Here is a 19,920-nt window from a genome sequence, read left to right as displayed (position 1 = left end):
CATTACAGAGGAGCTTGTGCTGAAGACAGGCTTGAGCTGATTTGTGGCAGGTGAAATTTAATGTTAGTAAATGTAAAGTATTACACGTAAGAAGACATGCAGGTTAGGTGCATTGGTGATTCTAAATTTTCCCTAGTGTGTGCTTGGTGTGTGTGTGTGTGTGTGTGCACCCTGCGGTGGGCTGGCGCCCTGCCCGGGGTTTGTTTCCTGCCTTGTTGGCTGGGATTGGCTCCAGCAGACTACAGTGACCCTATATTTAGGATATAGCGGGTTGGATAATGGATGGATGGAAGCAGAAATGTGAGATCTGAATACACAATGAAAGAGTAGAAAGTTACTGCTTAATAGAAGGATTTAGGAGTCATAGTGGATTCAACACTATCAACTGCGAGACACTGTTCAGAAGCCATTATTAAGGGTAGCAGAATGTTAAGTTACATAGCACCTTGATGAACAGAGTACAAGTCCAAGGAGGTTCTGCTCAAGCTTTATAATGCACTGGTGAAGCCTCATCTGGAGTACTCTGTGCAGTTTTGGTCTCCAGGCTGCTTAAAAGACCTAGCAGTGCTAGAAAAAGTTAGAGGCAGGAGCAACTAGGCTCATTCTGGGGCTACAGGGGATACATTTTGAGGAAAGATTAAAAGAGCTGAGCCTTTTCAGTTTAAGCAAAAGAAACAATGCCTTGTTTGTGTTTTAATTTTAAATTTTAATTTTAATTCTATTTTTAATGTATTATTTACACATCATATTGTTACACTGTGGACCCTGAGCTTCGCAATTTCATCTATCTGTATACGGTTGAGATGACAATAAAGTCCACTTTGACTGTGACTTTGACTTCCTCCCACAGTCCAAAGACATGCAGGTTAGGTGCATTGGCGATTCTAAATTGTCCCTAGTGTGTGCTTGGTGTGTGTGTGTGAGTGTGCCCTGCGGTGGTTTGGCGTCCTGCCCGGGGTTTGTTTCCTGCCTTGCGCCCAGTGTTGGCTGGGATTGGCTCCAGCAGACCCCTGTGACCCTGTAGTTAGGATATAGTGGGTTGGATAATGGATGGATGGATAGATATAGTAAATTAATCAATAATTGGGGTCACAGAAAATGTTTCCCTCTTTCAAAACAGACTGTGCTTTTTATACAGTATGTAAAATTTTCACATTTTAATAAAATGCATAACACACTCTGTTTGAGACACCTCAATGAAAATGGCCATACAGATGGACTTATGGACATGATGACAAAAGCAGATACATTTTATGTGAATGCAACTAATTAATAAAAAACACCCTGTAACCCTCAATTTTATAGGTGGGATCAATTAACATGACAACCAACAGCACAGTAGCCTCTGCTCCTACCAGATGCTCTGCTCAAATCAAAGACCAGCCTGTTAATTCACCAGGTTTCTATGCTCACTTCCTTGAATGCTTAAAGGGGAAATCTTATGTGGCAAACGCTCTATAGACAAGACAAAGAAGTTGTAGGTGGAGATCTACAGAAGGTAGGAAAACAGCACAAGCGTCTAATACTGACAGCTGCTAATTTGAGCTTCTGTCAAGCTAATATGTCAGTCTGGGTAGTAACCCACTACCTTGGTCTTTACTACACGACACTTAAGGTCTTGTTCACACGGGCGTTAAGTTTTTGGATAAACGAACTTGCTCTGAACGTCCCAGACGTTTATGTTGCATTTTGTGGTGGTGATCGATTGACTTCTACACCGGCGTTCGTTTGTCTCTGTCTAACGCCAGCCTGCAGCCCAAATTGTAGTTTGTGTGTTAACCTGTGGAGGCAGTGTCGGGAACTGGATATGAAAGCCCTTGTCGTTTTATTTGAGGTGCCACCTTTCCATATGGACCATTTTGCTATGTTAGATATTAATCTTCTTGTTTTAAAAATACTCGTAATATGGCGACGTAGGGAGAGAAAAAATCGCCGCCGCTACTGGGTTCATCCTCTGACTGCACAACGTCGGGTTAAAGGAAGTTTTTTTGTGCTTTATGAGGAAATGCAAAAATTTCCGCGCAACTTTTTTAATTACTGTCGGATGTCGGTTTCCACTTTTGATTGTCTGCTGCAGCTGGTGCAATGCCACATTGCACGCCGATCAACCAATAAGCGACTAAGCAGATTGACCTCATTACTGTGTGAGTGACAGCACCGTACTTTGGCACTGGGTGGACCACCAAGGCGGGCTCTGCTGCCCCAACCCGACACAGACACACACAGAGGCACACAGAACTTTTATTTTTCCTTTTCTCTTGTGGGAATCGCCTTCCCCATTCCCCACAAATATAACACAGTCTCAAAAGCACACAGCACAACATAATTCTCTTCCCTTTCTTTTTCTTATCCTCCTCCACTCCTTCAAAAAAAAAAGGCCAGTTTTAAATCCACAGAGCCGGGTTGTTCTCCGTGGACACGATTGTACGACTGCGGGGAGTTAATGAGGTAGTTGGAGCGACTCGCACCTGCATGTGTGGGTGTGATCGTCCTTAATTGCTTCATTGGCTTCCTGCGGCGTGTGATTAAGGCGCTGCACTCATGGAGACGTGAGTGTATATATACAGGTTGGCACAAGGAACGAGAAATTAAAAGATGGGGAGAAATCAAAGAAAAAGAGAAAAGAAGAAAAGGTTAAAAGACGTGAAAGGCAGTCTTATCAGGAGGATCTGGCCACCTGAAAGGAGGAAGCAGTGTGAGCTGGGGCCCCATGAAGGAGGGTTAGCTGTGGCGCTCTAGGGGCTAGTTCGCCCCAATGAACATTCGGGTGGAGTGTGGCAAGCAAGGCAGGTGCCCTCCCTAGGCATCCGAGATGTGACCAAATGAGCACGAAGTTAGAAGGGAAGAGAGCCGACCTCAGACAGTCTGGCCATGATGCCTGCAGGCAGCCAAAACGAGCTGCTGAGTCTCTGCCGGCTACGTGAGCAGTGGGTGAGCCAGGGAGAAAGGAGGTGAGCTGACATCAGGAGGAGTTGACTGTATTTTAACCTCGGATTTTAATGGATTTATTTATGAATTTTTTTTATTCCCACTTTTCATTGGATTTTATGGATCTGTTTATGTACTTTTAGAACACTGCACAATTGACACTTTTGTTGATTTTACTTTTGTGTTGCCCGTTTTTTTATAAAAGCACTTGAGCACTTTTTCAACCATCCTCTGGCATCATAAGTGACTTGTCCTCGTATGTCAGCTCATCTCAGTCATAACTATCGACGGTGTTGATTCCTTAGACTTCCATGTTGGAAGAGGGAGTCTGTACGAGACCGGCATCGTCTCACTGGCCCCTTTTATAAGGCACTGAGCTTTAAGAACACAATATCCTGGAAGGAGGTGTCACTTCTGTCCAGAGTGACCACAGCAAATGAGCTCCACATCTTTCAGACAGCAGACAGTAGTACTAGGGTGTCGTACCGTGTTAGGCATTATGAATGTAGTGAAAAGCCAAGCAAAATGACACCTTTTATTGGCTAACTAAAAAGATTACAATATGCAAGCTTTCAAGGCAACTCAGGCCCCTTCTTTAGGCAAGATGAGGCCTGAGTTGCCTCAAACGCTTGCATATTGTAATCTTTTTAGTTAGCCAATAAAAGGTGTCATTTTGCTTGGCTAGACAGCAGACAAGAAAGCCTAACCAACACCCACCACATTATTCTGGTGGCAATATTTTTTGTTTCATTTTATGCCATCATACGTCATTTTGATTGGACTGATAAAAAAAATGAGGATGGCCATGTTAGTATCCTAAAATGTATTTTTCTTTTCATTCCTTCCGATGACCACAACTTTCCCAGTGAAAATAAAACAGGCATAATATCCATCCATTTTCTAACCCGCTGAATCCGAATACAGGGTCACGGGGGTCTGCTGGAGCCGATCCCAGCCAACACATGGCACAAGGCAGGAACCAATCTTGGGCAGGGTGCCAACCCACCACAGGACACACACAAACACCAAGCACACACTAGGGCCAATTTAGAATCACCAATCCACCTAACCTGCATGTCTTTGGATTGTGGGTGGAAACCCACGCAGACACGGGGAGAACATGCAAACTCCACACAGGGATGACCTGGGAAGTGAACCCGAGTCTCCTAACTGCGAGGCAGCAGCGCTACCACTGCGCCACCGTGCCGCCAACAGGCATAATATTTCAAGCAAAATCAGCTAAAGCTTAGCGGGTAGAATTAGCTTTCTTTTATGCATTATTCTCTAGTTATTAATGTCACAAACAAATATATTAGCATTTGAAAAATGGCACAGTTATGCAATATGAAGAATAAAGGAGACAGAACTAAAAAGATCACAGAATGGCATTCTGGCATACTTTAATTGATATGTATGGTAATGATGAAGCCATGAACGCTGACTTAATCCAGTGGGACTGGGCCCTGTATACCTAAAGGATGTTCTTGAAGTGGTTATTTATTTAAGAAAAAAATTAAACCTTCCAATTCACTCGCTAAAACATTTTTATTTTTTATTTTCACATGCTCATGACACAGTAACATGAGTGGCATAATGCAGTGACGTTCAATTGGGCTTTTGGGGTCAGGTGGTAGGGGGTCCTCGCCTGAAAGTTCAAGAGGCACCAGTATAGCATAACTACTCATCACCACACTAATAAATGGCATACCCTAAGTTAAAATTGAAAGAGCACCGCTTATTAAACTTACTTCAGGAGAATGTGCAGCATACAGTATCCAGGTATGGTAATTGAACCCATGATGCTTGAACTTTAAAATGCTTGCAAATCATACTAAGCAGTACTTACAAATCAAGAGTACTCTCGGGTCCTTCATCAAGCATGTCAAAGTCAGATTTTTCTTTAGAAACGGACTCAAGCTTTGAGCGTAACGATGTGTAAAGTTGAGCTGTTGCATGCACAGTAGATTTGCTGCTGTTTCTGCACAGCTGTGACATGTGGTACGAATGACCAATCATAGACAACTATGCATCATTAGAATGCTCTGAACCTCAGCTATCCAATGGTAATGAGCCTTTCACTGTATGGAGCTCAACGTAGGTGGGAAATTTGATTAAAGCAGATTAACACAGCTGAGACGTTTTGCTCACTTCAAGGGAATCCGTGTGCAAATCACATATTTAAACAATGGAAATGGAAACTTATGAGTTATTTGAAAGAGGACACCTTTGGGTATGTGAAAATACTTTTATTGCTTTTGATTGACTTGTGTGTTTATTGCATTGTATACAAACAACTCTGTAATATGGTGGTATCATAGCAGCGTGGCAGACACCCCGTGAATAATTGGTTAAACTTGTATCTGTCAGGCTCAGCTGCAGTTTACCAGGTTTACTTAAGCGACTTTCCACTTTTTTTTCCCTAAAGGTTCTGACATCTTGGCTTGGCTTATGAACCGTTTACAAATCTCAGATGAAGGTAAGTAAGCAAATAGCTTCAATTCCTGTTAGCTAAATGATGACATAAAAAGAGGTTGGGTTGCATGCGTTGATTTTACAGCATGTTTCTGCACCCACCACACAACAAACTGCCTGGATTGGGATCTGAGTTCAGCCGTGCAACAGGTGACACCTCAGCACCGCACTGGAACAGTGCGATTTTTACAGCGGCTGGAGTGCCAGTCCTGCCACCAACCCCCAAGATTTCCCTTCAAGATGATGGACCTGCTTGCAGGTTAACGTCATACCTAGGATGGAGCAATTGCAGGTTAGCGGCCTTACTCAAGGGCCCAATGGAGCAGAGGCTCTTTTGCTATTTACGGGATTTGAACTGGCAACCTTAGAATTACCGGCACAGATCCCTAGCCTCAGAGCCACCATTACACCTCAGTGTGGGCATAATACTTATATTATTTTATCTTCATTTTTTGAGTGTGTTTCTTAGAGGGCAATCTATCAATTTGTTCCATAAGACATTTAAGAATTAATCACTTTTAGATTGATTGTTTCATAGTTTTAAAAGATATGCGTTCAGGAATCCAGGGGCCATGAAAAAGACAATATCACCCTGATGAGGAGATAATCAAGTTAGCAAGAGGATGAAGGGCTGGGTACCCATACTGGTTTCATTTGGGGTTTATTCCTGAGGTGACTAGCCTTATTCCTTTAAGGATATTGACAGAGTTGTGGCCCAGGTTTGACACTTCAATATTAAGGAGATGCAGTAATGTCTGGACCTAACATTGTGAAATGAGGGCTTCTGTTTCTGTCCTATGAAGACAGAATGTTGCAGAAATCTGAGCTCCCCCATTCTTGGTGAAAGTTTGCTAGTCATTGGCAGGGGAATGAATGTGGCCACCTCTGTAAAAATAGGCGCAATTTGATTATTTTTAGAGGGACACAAAAACTATTAAGAGCAACATTCATCAGTTTGTATCCTATATACAGATATGTGCCTAAAAAGTAAAATATTTTCTGTCCAAATGATTACAGGCCAGTGGCACAGACCTCTGTAATAATAAAAAGCATTTGAATGTCGGATTATTCGGCATCGCAAATCAGTCACAAATTCTCTCCCTGACCCACTACAGTTTGTTTACCCTGCCAGAACTTCACTTTGTGATGCAACGATCAAGGCTCTTTATTATATGTTTGAGCATTTAACACTTTAATGATGACTCACTCCGACCCTGCGGTTATAATAAGTGCTGACTTCAAGTGTGTGACTTTGTAAGGACAAATGACAATTTTCTATCCGTTTGTGTCTTGTTCAACTCGAGGAAATAACAAACTGGACCTGCTGTATTCAAATGTTAAAGATGCCTTTAAGTGTAACCTACTGGCACCTTTGGGCAAATCTGACCATAACCTGATTCACAGAGGAACTATATAAGAAAGTGCAGAACAGGCTGTTCTGCCTTAGAAAACTGCCTTCCTTTAAAGTAGGAAGTGTCATCTTTCATATCTTCTACAACTTTGTAATGGGCAGTGTGATTTTCTATGCTGTGGTGTGGTGGGCTGGTAACATCACTTCAAGAGAGGCCGACCAAATCAACAAGTTAATTAAAAGGGCAGGCTCTGTTATACAACACACTCCGGACTCCCTTGGGGTCGTAGCAAAAGAGGGAATTAAAACAAAACTGATTGCCATTATGAACAATGCTGAACATCCTCTTTCTGGCACATTAACACTGAGGACTTTCATCTGCTGAGTTATTCACCAGACGTGTGTCAAAAAAGGCTACGAGAACTCCTTTATACCAACAGCGATACGTCTGTAAAATGTCTTACTGAGACTGGGACTCCCAAGTCAGAACTTTTCTTGTCTTTCTTCCATTTTAGTCAATCTGGACATCGTGAACAAATAAAGATCTATCTATCTATCTATCTATCTATCTATCTATCTATCTATCTATCTATCTATCTATCTATCTATCTATCTATCTATCTATCTGCCTGTCTGTCTATCTGTCTGTCTGTCTCTGTGTCTGTCTGGCTGTCTGTGTATCTGTCTATCATATGGTGCCTTACACATCTATCTATCTATCTATCTATCTATCTATCTATCTATCTATCTATCTATCTATCTATCTATCTATCTATCTATCTGTCCTCTATCTGAGGACTGTTTCATTTATGTTAGGTAGAATGCCCAGAGGGCACTGGGAGGTCTCATGGTCTGGAATCCCTACAGATTTTATTTTTTTCTCCAGCCGTCTGGAGTTTTTTTGTTTTTTCTGTCCCCCCTGGCCATTGAACCTTACTCTTATTCGATGTTAATTAATGTTGATTTATTTTGTTTTATAATTGTGTCTTTCATTTTTCTATTCTTTAATATGTAAAGCACTTTGAGCTACTGTTTGTATGAAAATGTGCTATATAAATAAATGTTGTTGTTGTTGTTGTTATCTATCTATCTATCTATCTATCTATCTATCTATCTATCTATCTATCTATCTATCTATCTATCTATCTATCTATCTATCTATCTATCTATCTATCTATCTATCTATCTATCTATCACTGTCCAGTTACTTATGCCAGGATTTAACACAATCATACAAGAGCATTTCCATAGCAAACTTCTCCTTTTTAATGTGGGCTGTGTGACGTGTCTCAGGACTTCTGACTTTCTAAGGAGCAGACATCACTGGAGATGACCGAAAATCAGGCAGGGCCCCTGACCTTGAGCAACAGGTCTCCTCAGCAATGTTTTCTGTCCTCTTTCCTTTTCTCTTTCTACACCAATGACTGCATCTCCAGTGACCCATCTATTACACTGCTGAACACCCTGATTGGCCTGATCACGGAGGAGGATGAGGTGCCATATCAGACGGAGGTGAATCAGCTGGCGAGTGGTAGACACTTAACAACCTTAACTAGAATTCCTTAAAAACAGTAAAAGTGATTATGGATTTTAGGGGATGCTAATCCTCTCCTACTACTCTTATTATAAATGGTGTCACAGTGGAACCATTTAAATTTCTTTGCACCACTATCTGACACAGTCTGAACTGGGATGAAAACATAACTGCTCTTATCCAAAAAGCTCAGTTGTGTACGTGTTTTCTCTTTCAACTTCAAAAGTTTAACATGTCCCAGTCTGTGCTTGGCGCTCTTTTATGGAGCTGTCGCTGAAAGCATCCTCCCTTTCTCCATGACAGTCTGGTATGGCAATGCATCTGCTCTCTTGAAACTGAAAGTGCAGCGTGTTATTTGGACAGCTTGAAAAGACTGTAAGCCTGAAACTGAACTCCATCGAGGTCCTGTACACATCATGAGTAATGTAAGCAAAGACTTGAGTTACCTTGGCAGCCATCTCTTTAAGGCATTACCATCAAGGACTTGTTACTGGCCACTAAAGGCAAGAACTACTAGACAAAGAGTTTCTTTATGACTGCGGTCACTGATTCATCTGTCTTTTCCTGATTCCTAAACCCCTCCATTCAATCTATTTTGTGTTAATTTTATAAGGACTTAGTAGATATATTACTGGGCAGGAGTTCAGTTCTACATTACTACATATTTCCTGATATATTTGTATTATTTTTGTGCAATATATTTTTCACTACTGCTGTATATAATGTTGTGATGGTGTCTTGTATTGCATGTTGTGTTGTATTTACCTTGTTGTATGTGTGGATGTAACACCAAGAGAAATTCATAGCAATTATGTTGCCTGGCAATAAAGTTCAAGTTCCCTTTTGAAAACTGATATGCAGTGTTACAAAGATCAACAGTTTGGTGGTCATTACCTAGCCTTTATCCTGGCTTGACATTAAATTCCATTACTCCATTAAAGGTTTGCCCAGTTTTTGCCTGTCATCTGCCAACACATTTTTTGTGCTTTCTTTGGCTTCCTTCTTGGTTTCACCCTGCCACCTCACTCACAGTGTATCTTTTCCCTCATTTACTCCACATGCCCACTGCTCCTCAGGTCAAGTGAGCACAAGAGTTATTTCCTCCATGCAAATTATCCTCATGAATATAGACATGCTTAAATGTTATTTTATTTTATTACAATTATTGCTTAATATTATTAACATTTTACAGTCCCTTTCTGTGCAGTTTTTTAATAAGGAAATGGTGAAGTGAGTTGGCATGCCTCAACTAGTTAGACAACAAAAAGGAAACACAAAGGATGCAGTTAAAACGTACTAAATCTCTTACTCATTCCAGAGGCTCAAAACCTTGGCAATCAGGTGGTCCAGCATGGCTATATTTATCCTCTGCAAGAGCCAAAGAATCTCCTCCTCCGTTCAGATGGCAGTCTCTACCGGTTTCAGGTGAGTTGTACATGCAGCTCCCTTTACTCCTTTCTGCTTTTGACATCATGTTGAGTATTAGACACTTTTGTCAGTTCTTCTTCAAAGATTATCATAATGAGGTTTATAATAGCCAATGCAGTTACATACATATACTGTGTTCATTTTGCTTGCAGTCCACTTCTCCTCTTGGGTTGCTGTGGGACAAACTGGACAAACCAGGCCATCCTGTGCTTAACGACTTTTTGTAGCTCACTTTAATGTAAAACAAACTTATCATACAAAGTGATACAAAATTAACCACATATTATAAAAATAGAAAGGCTGACTGTGGAGGAAAGAATAAGGGGTGCTGCATGTACGGTTGACTTTCAGTATTTCCAAAAAATATTTTTAAGCATCCTATCTATATATATCTTTATTTCTTCTCCTCTCCATGGTTATCTGAAGTAATAACAGTCTCAGCAAAATAAATGTTGGAGTACCAACCCGGCCTTCCCCATTTACTTCAACAGTAAAACAAAAAAACAAACACTTGAGGGCATCAAAATGGAACAAAAACAACAACCTTCAGTAACACAAGGTTAAACAATACACAGGTTTTCTTCATGTTATAAAGGAGCTTCATCTCTCTCTGGTCTCTCGGGCGTGAAGTGACACCTGCTTCTGGATGGTTGTGTTTTTATGGCTCAGGAATGGGAAGGGGTGGAGCCAGTTGCCCTCACTGGGTGGTTTCTCAGTACTGTGGAGGAAGAGGAAGGTAACACAGTTAGTGGCAGTGCCTCCTCTTGGTTCAGGCTGGAACAACATACAGTACCTGGGAGGAACTCTGAGACTGACCCTTTGACGTACATGTGTGACTATATATATATATATATATATACACTAACTGATTACTCAGTGGCTTCGCTCTCTGAGTACAAGGGAAAAAAATAAAACGAAGTATATAAATTATTAAACAGTAAAACATTAAAATTTAAGAAGTAAAGATACATTGAGCACTACTGGAGTGCTTTAGGGTAAAGTACATTTTAAAGGCGCTATAACACAACAGGTAAGTAGCACTAACAGCAGCTTAAATGCATTTGGATCATCTCTCGGTAGCAGATCCCTTGTGAAAGGCGCTACACGACGCAGTGGTATAGAAATAACATTTTCTATGTGATCCTCCAAATTTCTGCCTGACAACGTTGCACTAAGTGCCTGCGATTTAAGAGAAAAATGATTCTGAGAAATGTGGACACTGCCATTCCGTGCTTAACGGGCAGAAGGTCCAAACAATTCCCAAGTCCAAAACTTTACATGAAGAGGTTGGTACATCTTCTTAGATGTAAACCCTACATGTTGTTAAAAGAATTGATCACAAAAGCAACCTTGAATGTTGCATGGTTTTAGTGACCCGAACTCACCTTAAGGGACAGTAAGTAGTCATGAAGCTCAATTTACAAAGAGATTCTTGCTTCGATGGCGCAGATTACACTCATTTGCAAAGATTTCCGCTCTCCCAGGAACCGATAGGGCACTCGAAGTGTCACAAGCAGTGCGAGAAGAGAAGACGCTGCCTGAAACTGAAAAGCTCTCGACCCAGCGGAGGAGCCCAACATTCCATACCTTTCAGTGTCCACTTTGTTCTCACGCCCCGTCGCCGCTGAAGGCAGTCTTGTCTTCACATTGTTTACAGCTCGGCACAGTTAAAAAATAGAAAGATGCAAAGCTGTTTTCCTCATCTCTTCCACTACTGGTAATTCAAAAAAAGTTACAATGTGGCAGTTTCCGCGACAGTGACGTGGACGAATAAATAAAACTTCTCTGTCAGAAAGCGCTTGGCGGCAGACGGCTCAGTGCTGGGGTCCAGATGGAGGACTGGGCGAGGGCGACGTGAGGCGCACTTCAATGGGATAGATCGTCGTGTTTGTATTTATTTCTTTTCAATATCGGTAAAATAACTCTCACACAAATAATAGCAATTCATAAAGATGATATAAAAATGGCGTCCACAAACGAAGTGATTAGTTCCTGTACTATAATATGTTCAGTGGTCATACATAATTTCTGTTTCGCATGGTCATACGTAATTTGCGTTTCAAACGCGAAAAGAATTTTATATATATAGATATATATATATACAGGGGGATTCACTCGAAAGAGGCCCTGAATATTCTGTTGTAACAAGCAATCTGAACCAAAATAATACGCTATATACCTTGATGTATGTGTAATCGATTGCATTACATGCGATGCTGGAAGTGGTTTCAGTTTTCTGCCAGACAGATTTTGACGCAGCGCTCCATATTTCTGAACGTATTGGCAACCATCTCCGGGGGAATAGCAGCAATTTCATAAAGGATGTTTTCCTTCAAGTCTTCCACAGTGTGAGTCTTGTTCCGATAGACTTTTCCTTTGAGCATACCCCTAAGGAAAAAGTCTGGTGGTGTCAGATCCAGCAACCGTGGTGGCCAAAGCCTCTTTGAAATTACCCTGTTGCCAAAGTAGGACTCAATTTCTGGCATGTTTTTGCTGATGTGTGACACGTTGCTCCATCTTGCTGGAAGTAACCTTCCGTTAACTCATGATCATCCAGTTGATTCTGACATTGCTTAAACGAATTGGTGACCCAATAGGTTCGCACCATGAAGATGCACTGCTCAATGCTGTACACCACCATCCTGATGAGAAGTTGAGTGACTGAGTGAAGTGGTATGGGCAGTATGCACCCAGAAGTTGCAAACAGAGGTTAAACATTGTGATGGCTGTCTGGTGCCTACCTCATCACTCCAACGCAGGGGCATCCTAGCTTGTTCAAAGCTCCATATGCTGATGAGCACATTGCATGTTATTTCGTACAGATTGCTTTGTTATTACAGAATAATTGGGGCCTCTTTCAAGTGAATCTCTCTGTGTATGCATGTATGTATATATATATATATAAGAGGACATTCTTTAAGGACATTCAGATATATTATTGTATTGCTTTAGAATAAGGAATGTCTGTAAAATACATTCTTCTATTTACACATGAACACAGAAGGCCATTAAATAACCCATTTAAAACAAATATTTTTGTGATCTATCTAAAGTGCCTAAACATTTAGCACAGGACTTTATATTTAATAATATTTACATGCCCACTTGTATATATCTGACATTCACCCAACTTGAATGTGATCATTAGGTTAATATTCATATAGTATAGAGCAGGGGTGGGCAAAGTCATTCCTGGAGGGCCGCAGTGGCTGCAGGTTTTTGTTCCAACCCAATTGCCTAATAAGAAGCCCTTATTGCTCAAGTGACATTTCTGCTTCATTTTAATTGTGCCACTCATTAGGATTTTGAACCTTTATTGCTTATTTTAGGCTTAAATAGCCGTATCCTCGATTTTGAATTGCTCCTCATTAGCAATAAGATTCAAATGACAAAAGAAACCAGCAGCCCTCAATTTAGCTTGTTTGTATTTTACACCAGTGTGTATTTATCATGCACTATTTGGTTTAATTAAATTAATAATTAATAATTAAGCAACTGGGTTGGAACAAAAACCTGCAACCACTGTGGCCCTCCAGGACTGACTTTGCCCACCCCTGGTATAGAGGCATGCTATAAACACAACTCATAATCAGGACGGACACATTTTTGATTGTTTTTCCTGTCCATACCTAAGCAGATATATCAATTTTCATGGGCTAAACAGTCACCTGTGTAGTTTCCAATCCACTAGTCGGCAGCTTAAAGAGGACATTTAAGTTTACAGGTCATGATGTGCAGTATATCAACAACTGAAGATCAGCCTACCAGGTGCACTACAGGATTAGGAACTCAAGACCCCAGAAATAAGGTTGTGCCTAAGCATTTTAAACTCCAGGATGGCAGTTTTAATCTCCTCTGCTGAATCACTGTGACCCAATGAGCGTGTAATTTTTACAGTATATGTAAACTATTACATTGAATGTATAAAAGACTTTTTTGCGGTGTTCACTACATATTCTCACTGTGCCTGTGTGGATGATTCTCAATGTTTTTTTTGCTTCTCAATTCATAAAATTCATGCAGCTTAAGTTAATTGGTATCTCTAAACTAGTCGTGTGAGTCAGTGTTCCTTTGATAGATGGTGGCAGTTGCTTTGCAGTCTGTGGTGTTATGATAAAACCCTGGCACTGTGACACTGAAGTGGGTATGAAAATTGATCTGAAAAAGAATGGATGGTTAAATGAACATCTGGTCAGTTCAACTGACCATAGCCCTTTTGAAAGGTTAATTTGCCTCAGGGGCATATTGACATTTAGGAGTACAATTGAGAGGTGGAAAGAAAGTAAAAGGAAAGTGAGTCGTCTATCCTGGAAGACAGACAGACCGACAGACTTTATTAATCCCATGGGGAAATTCGGATGCATACAGCAGCAGAAACATAAAAAACAAAGATACATATTCACAGGAGAAATTATGCACACAATCAATCAATCAATTGATAAATAAATACATTGAAATAAATAACTGCATATTATGCAGATATTTCAAAATGGACTTAATGAGTACATCAGGAAGCATTGCATTCTGCAGAAGTGATTCTTAGCACTAGAATGAGTAGAATGAGTCTATGGCTAAAAGTACTCCTGGAGGGGATGGAGGGGATTTTTAATAATGGTATCCAATTTTGCCCCCATACTCTTTTCCTCAACAGCTTCTAGTGGTTAACCCTGTGATAGAGCAGGCTTACCTGATACGTTTGTTCAGGTATTGTGCTTCTTTCAAACTGAAGTTACTTCCCCAAGAGACCACATCATACAGTACCACACTGATTACTATGGACTGGTAGAACATTTCCAGCAGCTTGCTACAAACATCAAAAGACCTGAGTCTCCTTAGCAAGTACAGTCTTCTCTGGCCCTTCTTGTACACCAACGCTGTGTTGTCAGACCAGTCCAGTTTTTTGTTTATGTGAACCCCCAGATATCTGTAGCTCTGCACCACTTCCATGTCCTCCCTATGAATGGTGACTGACATCGACCACCAACTCTTTAATCTTGCTGATGTTGAGATAGATAGATAGATAGATGATAGATAGATAGATAGATAGATAGATAGATAGATAGATAGATAGATAGAATGCTCTTTATTTTTCCACAAATATACACAAGAATTCAAAATATCATCTGGATATAGACAAGAGAACAATGATAAAGAGATAAAGGCTCAGTGTCTAACTATATGAGTAACACCTTGGGTTGCTTACCATGTTTGTTTGGCATTTGTTGAAGTCTTGTTGTCAAATCTTTGAAGGCAATGGAACCTCACCACCCTTGTCACAGACCTGTCTGGCTTTAAATGTCACTCCCCTTCGACTACATAGCCTGTGCGTAGCTTTGACTGTACAACTTGTTAACTTTTTCATCCACTCTTAATTTTCCTTTCTATACAGACTCCTTACTTTTGGCCAACACAACACTGGCCAGCTGAAGAGACAGACTATGGTGAGTACACAACAACACAACACCTAAACTTTTAAGTGCTTGAGTAAGAATTCTAAAAGTGATTCCCCTCAATGGCACCAGTATATTGGTTATGCCAGTTGAATTTAGACATTGGAAAGCTGATGTCTACGTAGTTAAAACAATCACTGGTGAAAGTTTACCATAGATGGCATGGTGGCACAGGCTTTGGTGTTGCTGCTTCGCTGCTCGAAAAGGCACTAAAATTAAAATTGGGGGTCTGTTTAATGTCCATGTAGAGTCTACACATTCTCTTCATGGTCATACAGATTTTCTCCAACTACTGTAGTTTCCTCCTAATGTTGTGCATGTTATCTTTATTGGTAAGTCTGAGTTATCCATGTATGTTCTTTCTAGACATTAAGTCCAGCACTGCTTGGATAGACTCCAGCAACCTAGAAATAGAATAAGTAGGTGAGGAAAATTGATGCATGCCACAAAATACACATTTGCACCTCCATAAGGTGCTTAAGGACATATGATTTAATTTTGTTATCCCTCTCTGTTCCCCATTGGTCTCCTATGCTTCCCAAATTTACTCCTCTTCCTAGATGTTAATACTGCATAATTTGAGCCTTCTTTTCTTCTCTGATTTGACCTCTTTAAGGAAAACATATTTAAATCTTTTTTCTTTTTCAGCAATTTACCTGGCAAAGAAAAACATTCGGAAGAAAGGAATATTGGAAGATTATGAAAAGGTATTAAAGAAAAAACAACTTTCATAACTGTCAAAACGAGAGGTGGTCAGACACAAGAAAATTCACGTGTGCTCAGAGGCCTACAGGTTCCAGCCCAGGTTGGTGTTTGGGCTGCTGGGAAATCAGTGACTGAGAAAGGAATCAGGGGACATTGAAAACTGAAGGACGCACAGATAGCAGAAAGATTAGAATATTTTTTCAAAATATTTGAACAATCTGGATGAGAACAGGCCATTCAGCCAAACAAAGCTAGACGTTCTCATCCACTTAATTCTTCTAAAATAATGTCAAGTCATGTTTTGAAGGCCCCTAAAGTCCTACTGTCTACCACACTACTTGGTAGCGTATGTGCCTCTGTGTAAAGAAAAACTTCCTAATGTTTGTGCAAAATTTACCTGTAACAAGTTTCCAATTTTGTATTTTAAATAACAGTCTTGATCCAATGTTCTAATTCCTTTCATAATTTTAAACACTTCAATCATGTCTCCTCTTAATCTTCTTTTGTGTAAACTGAAAAGACTCTTTTAATCTTTCCTCATAATTCAACCCCTGGAATCAGCCTAGTTGTTCTTCTCTGGACCTTTTCTAGCTCTGCTATGTCCTTTTTTGTAGCCTGGAGATAAAAACTGCACCCAGGACTCAAGATGAGGCCTCATCAGTGTGTTATAAAGCTTGAGCAGAACCTCCTTGGACTTGTACTCCACACATCAGGGCGCTATATAATGTCACATTCTGTCAACCTTCTTAATAGCTTCTGAACACTGTCTGGAAGTCGATAGTGTGGAGTCCACTATGGCCCATAAATCCTTCTCATGAGGTGTACTTTCAAGTTTCAGACCTCCTATTGTGTATTCAAACCTAACATTTTTACTTCCCACGTGTAATCCATCCATCCATCCATTTTCTAACCCGCTGAATCCGAATACAGGGTCACGGGGGTCCGCTGGAGCCAATCCCAGCCAACACAGGGCACAAGGCAGGAAGCAATCCTGGGCAGGGTGCCAACCCACCGCAGGACACACACAAACACACCCACACACCATGCACACACTAGGGCCAATTTTTTTTAGAATCGCCAATCCACCTAACCTGCATGTCTTTGGATTGTGGGAGGAAACCGGAGTGACCGGAGGAAACCCACACAGACATGGGGAGAACATGCAAACTCCACGCGTAATGCTTTACATTTACCTACATTCAATTTTATCTGATATAAATCTGCCCAATCCTGCATGCAGTCCAAGTCCCTCCATTATGATTTAATGGATTCTCAATTATCTACCAATCCACCTAGCTTGATATCATCTGCAGACTTAACCAGCTCGTTACTTCTAAATCACTTATATATATTAAAAAAATCAGCAGCCCTAGCATTGATCCCTGTGGACCACCAATCTTAACGTCTGATAGGTTTCCTCGCACCATAACTCTCTGCTTGCTGTGTCTGAGCCAATTTCAAATTGACAGCCCCCTCTCCTAGGGTCTGTAAGTGTTACGAATTGGCTAATTTGTATTTTTTTCCAGTTCATGTTTCATGTCCCCTTTTTTATGTTTTTAAATTGGTTTTACAGCTTGGGTGATTCAAATGTAACAGTTTCCAATTTCAGCTTTTTTTTGATCAATTTCAATATTTTTTCAGTTTCCCCTTGCCACAGTTTTTTTAATGAGGTGCTGTAGTTTTCTAGAGTGTATGTGACGTGTTACATCATTATATCAAGGGTGTTAAGATCAGCATGATGAACTTTCTATTTGCCGGACTCCAAAAATGAAACAATCATAGTTGTTGTTCTCAAGAAGATTATTTAAGGCAAAAGACTTTCATTTCAAGTTCTGAGTATATTTTCCCTTAGCAGTTTTGGTTTTATTTCTTATCTCCTGCTAATTCTGACCTTAGCGTCTTATTGACTATGAATCTCTCTCCGATGTCTTGGTCAGTTTAAAAGAAAAACACATTTTATTACTCTGAGACAGAGCAATAAGATGATTTGGGTGTGTCACACAGTAAACACTTTAACATGCCAGCGGCCAGTCCAGTCCATTTGGGGCATCTATAGGTAACACATAACAGCATGGCACTGACGTTACAGAGTCTCCTTTTACTTTTACTTACATTTTTTTTTTATTCACTACAAAAAGCCTGTAAAGAATATTGGCTTTCTGGGCAGATTCCACTGGCAGCACACATCACTTTGTTTCATTTGACATTAGTCAGCCACTGCTCACAAAAGCTGTCAAGACCTATCTTTGCTTTGAACCATGAATTTTAATATCTCTTTATTTTTCTTCCCTTTAGGAAAATTATAATGCGCTGAATAAGAAAATAAACCACAAGTGGGATTTTATCGTTATGCAGGCAAAAGAGCAGTACAGGTGGGTTTGCAGGCACCTTTGACTTTGCCCCTCTGATTGGTTTAATGCTTTAGCTTATTTTTAGCTTCTAGCCATGGTTGACTCCTCTGTGAATCTTAATGGAGCCATTTGTAATCTCCTTCTGGCTCTCTTTAACTGTTTCTAACCCAAAGGAAAAGTAAAACATGAATGCACAAGTGTTCTTCATTCTCTTCTCTGCAAATATGCTTGTACACAGAGTTGCCAGACTTTCTGTACTGCTGTATACCAGATGTTTAGTGTATGAAGAGCAGGCCGATGATGTGCTCTGCTTACTAAGCATGATACTTGACATCTTAGGGTTATAAATGAAAGGGTTTTCAGCAAATCCAGTGTGTCCTACCACTCTGAAATCTAAAGATCTTAGCATTCTGAAGGGTGCCATCTACAGTCCTTGTAGTAACACCCCTTAATAAAAGGATAAGTCTCTATGTGTCTGTCTGGTTGTTACGTCTCTGTCATCCGAAAGGCGGAGCATCACAAACATTTTTAGCTTGACATTCTGCAAGCATTAACACTGCTTTTCCAAATCCTATCCCAAATGGCATTAAACAGAGACACATGGTGCATGTTAACGCTGAAGTTTAAGTTGATTATTTAGATTTCATCTTGTCCTTGACTGGTAGCACAGCTTATTTTACCTAAAAATATTCTTTCCTTTCCAACCAAAAACATACTTGGATAATGCATATTAAACTTTCAAATTACATTTTTGGCTGTGCATACTCATCTCTGACATTCGGTCGGCAAATCTCGTGACACAGATCTAGCATCCTCTCCTGACACCTATGGTGTCTGCGTCTTACTCAATGAAAAAGGAAAATGTGCATGCTCAGGAAGAAAAGAACCCCCTCTGTGTGTCTGAGTGCTAGGACCACTACAGATTCTAGACATTGTGAGGGATGGCCTGCATCTTTACCCGGCCGGGATAACTCCTTAAAAGAAGGACAGGGGGAGATGGCTTTTGAAGGGCACACTCTTCCCCGACCTGCTACGTGGCAGCCCCCTTGGATTGCAACAGTGCCTCGGATTCCCTCAGGGCTGTATGGGAATTACTATTTGCCGACACAGCCCAGTAGGGTTCTGTGGATACCGCCAGGGGGAGCAGTGGGAGCTGGAGAGCCCTACTTTGGGCTTCAACCACACCTGAGAGCAATTTCAGACCTTATGAGCCACCTGGAGTGCTCCCGGGTGCGGCCTAAAAAGGAGCCAGTTGCATCACAGAGACGAGCCGGGGTCGGGAGGTTGCAGGAAGAGGAGTGAAGGCAGACAGAGAAAAAGAAAGAGAAGAAGAAGAAGTAGTGCTGTGGGCTGAATTCCTGGGCTGTACTGTGATTGGTGTTAGTGGGAAACGAATGGAAAACGTTTCCCATGGAATAAAAGCCTTCTATTTTATGGCATTAGTGTCTGTGTCTGTCATGTTGGAAGTCTGGGTGGCTGGTGTGCCCCCTGGTGGTCTGCAACATGAAAGACAAGTTGCAATTACTATTCATATTTGCAGCCCATCTGAATCATAGCATGTGCTAATTTGTCAAATATATATATATAGTAATCCCTCCTCGATCGCGGGGGTTGCGTTCCAGAACCCCCCGCGATAGATGAAAATCCGCGAAGTAGAAACCATATGTTTGTGTAGTTATTTTTATATATTTTAAGCCCTTA

At 40.8% G+C, this 19,920-nt stretch overlaps 1 protein-coding gene across 2 annotated transcripts in view; it reads left to right on the top strand.

The window, feature by feature from the left end:
- Positions 1 to 19,920, top strand: part of rgs9a (regulator of G protein signaling 9a) — a 196,320-nt gene that overhangs the window by 81,289 nt on the left and 95,111 nt on the right. For both annotated transcript variants that reach the window (XM_039739815.1, XM_039739816.1), the window contains exons 3-7: positions 5,354 to 5,404; positions 9,604 to 9,710; positions 15,103 to 15,154; positions 15,812 to 15,870; positions 18,164 to 18,240. In XM_039739815.1, the coding sequence (XP_039595749.1) occupies positions 5,354 to 5,404; positions 9,604 to 9,710; positions 15,103 to 15,154; positions 15,812 to 15,870; positions 18,164 to 18,240 (346 nt within the window). The remainder of the gene's footprint in view (positions 1 to 5,353; positions 5,405 to 9,603; positions 9,711 to 15,102; positions 15,155 to 15,811; positions 15,871 to 18,163; positions 18,241 to 19,920) is intronic.

The sequence above is a fragment of the Polypterus senegalus genome, chromosome 17 (assembly GCF_016835505.1).
Source record: "Polypterus senegalus isolate Bchr_013 chromosome 17, ASM1683550v1, whole genome shotgun sequence".
Lineage (NCBI taxonomy): Eukaryota > Metazoa > Chordata > Cladistia > Polypteriformes > Polypteridae > Polypterus > Polypterus senegalus.
The sequence above is the reverse complement of the archived record's forward strand: the minus strand, read 5'-3'. Positions and strand labels throughout refer to the sequence as shown.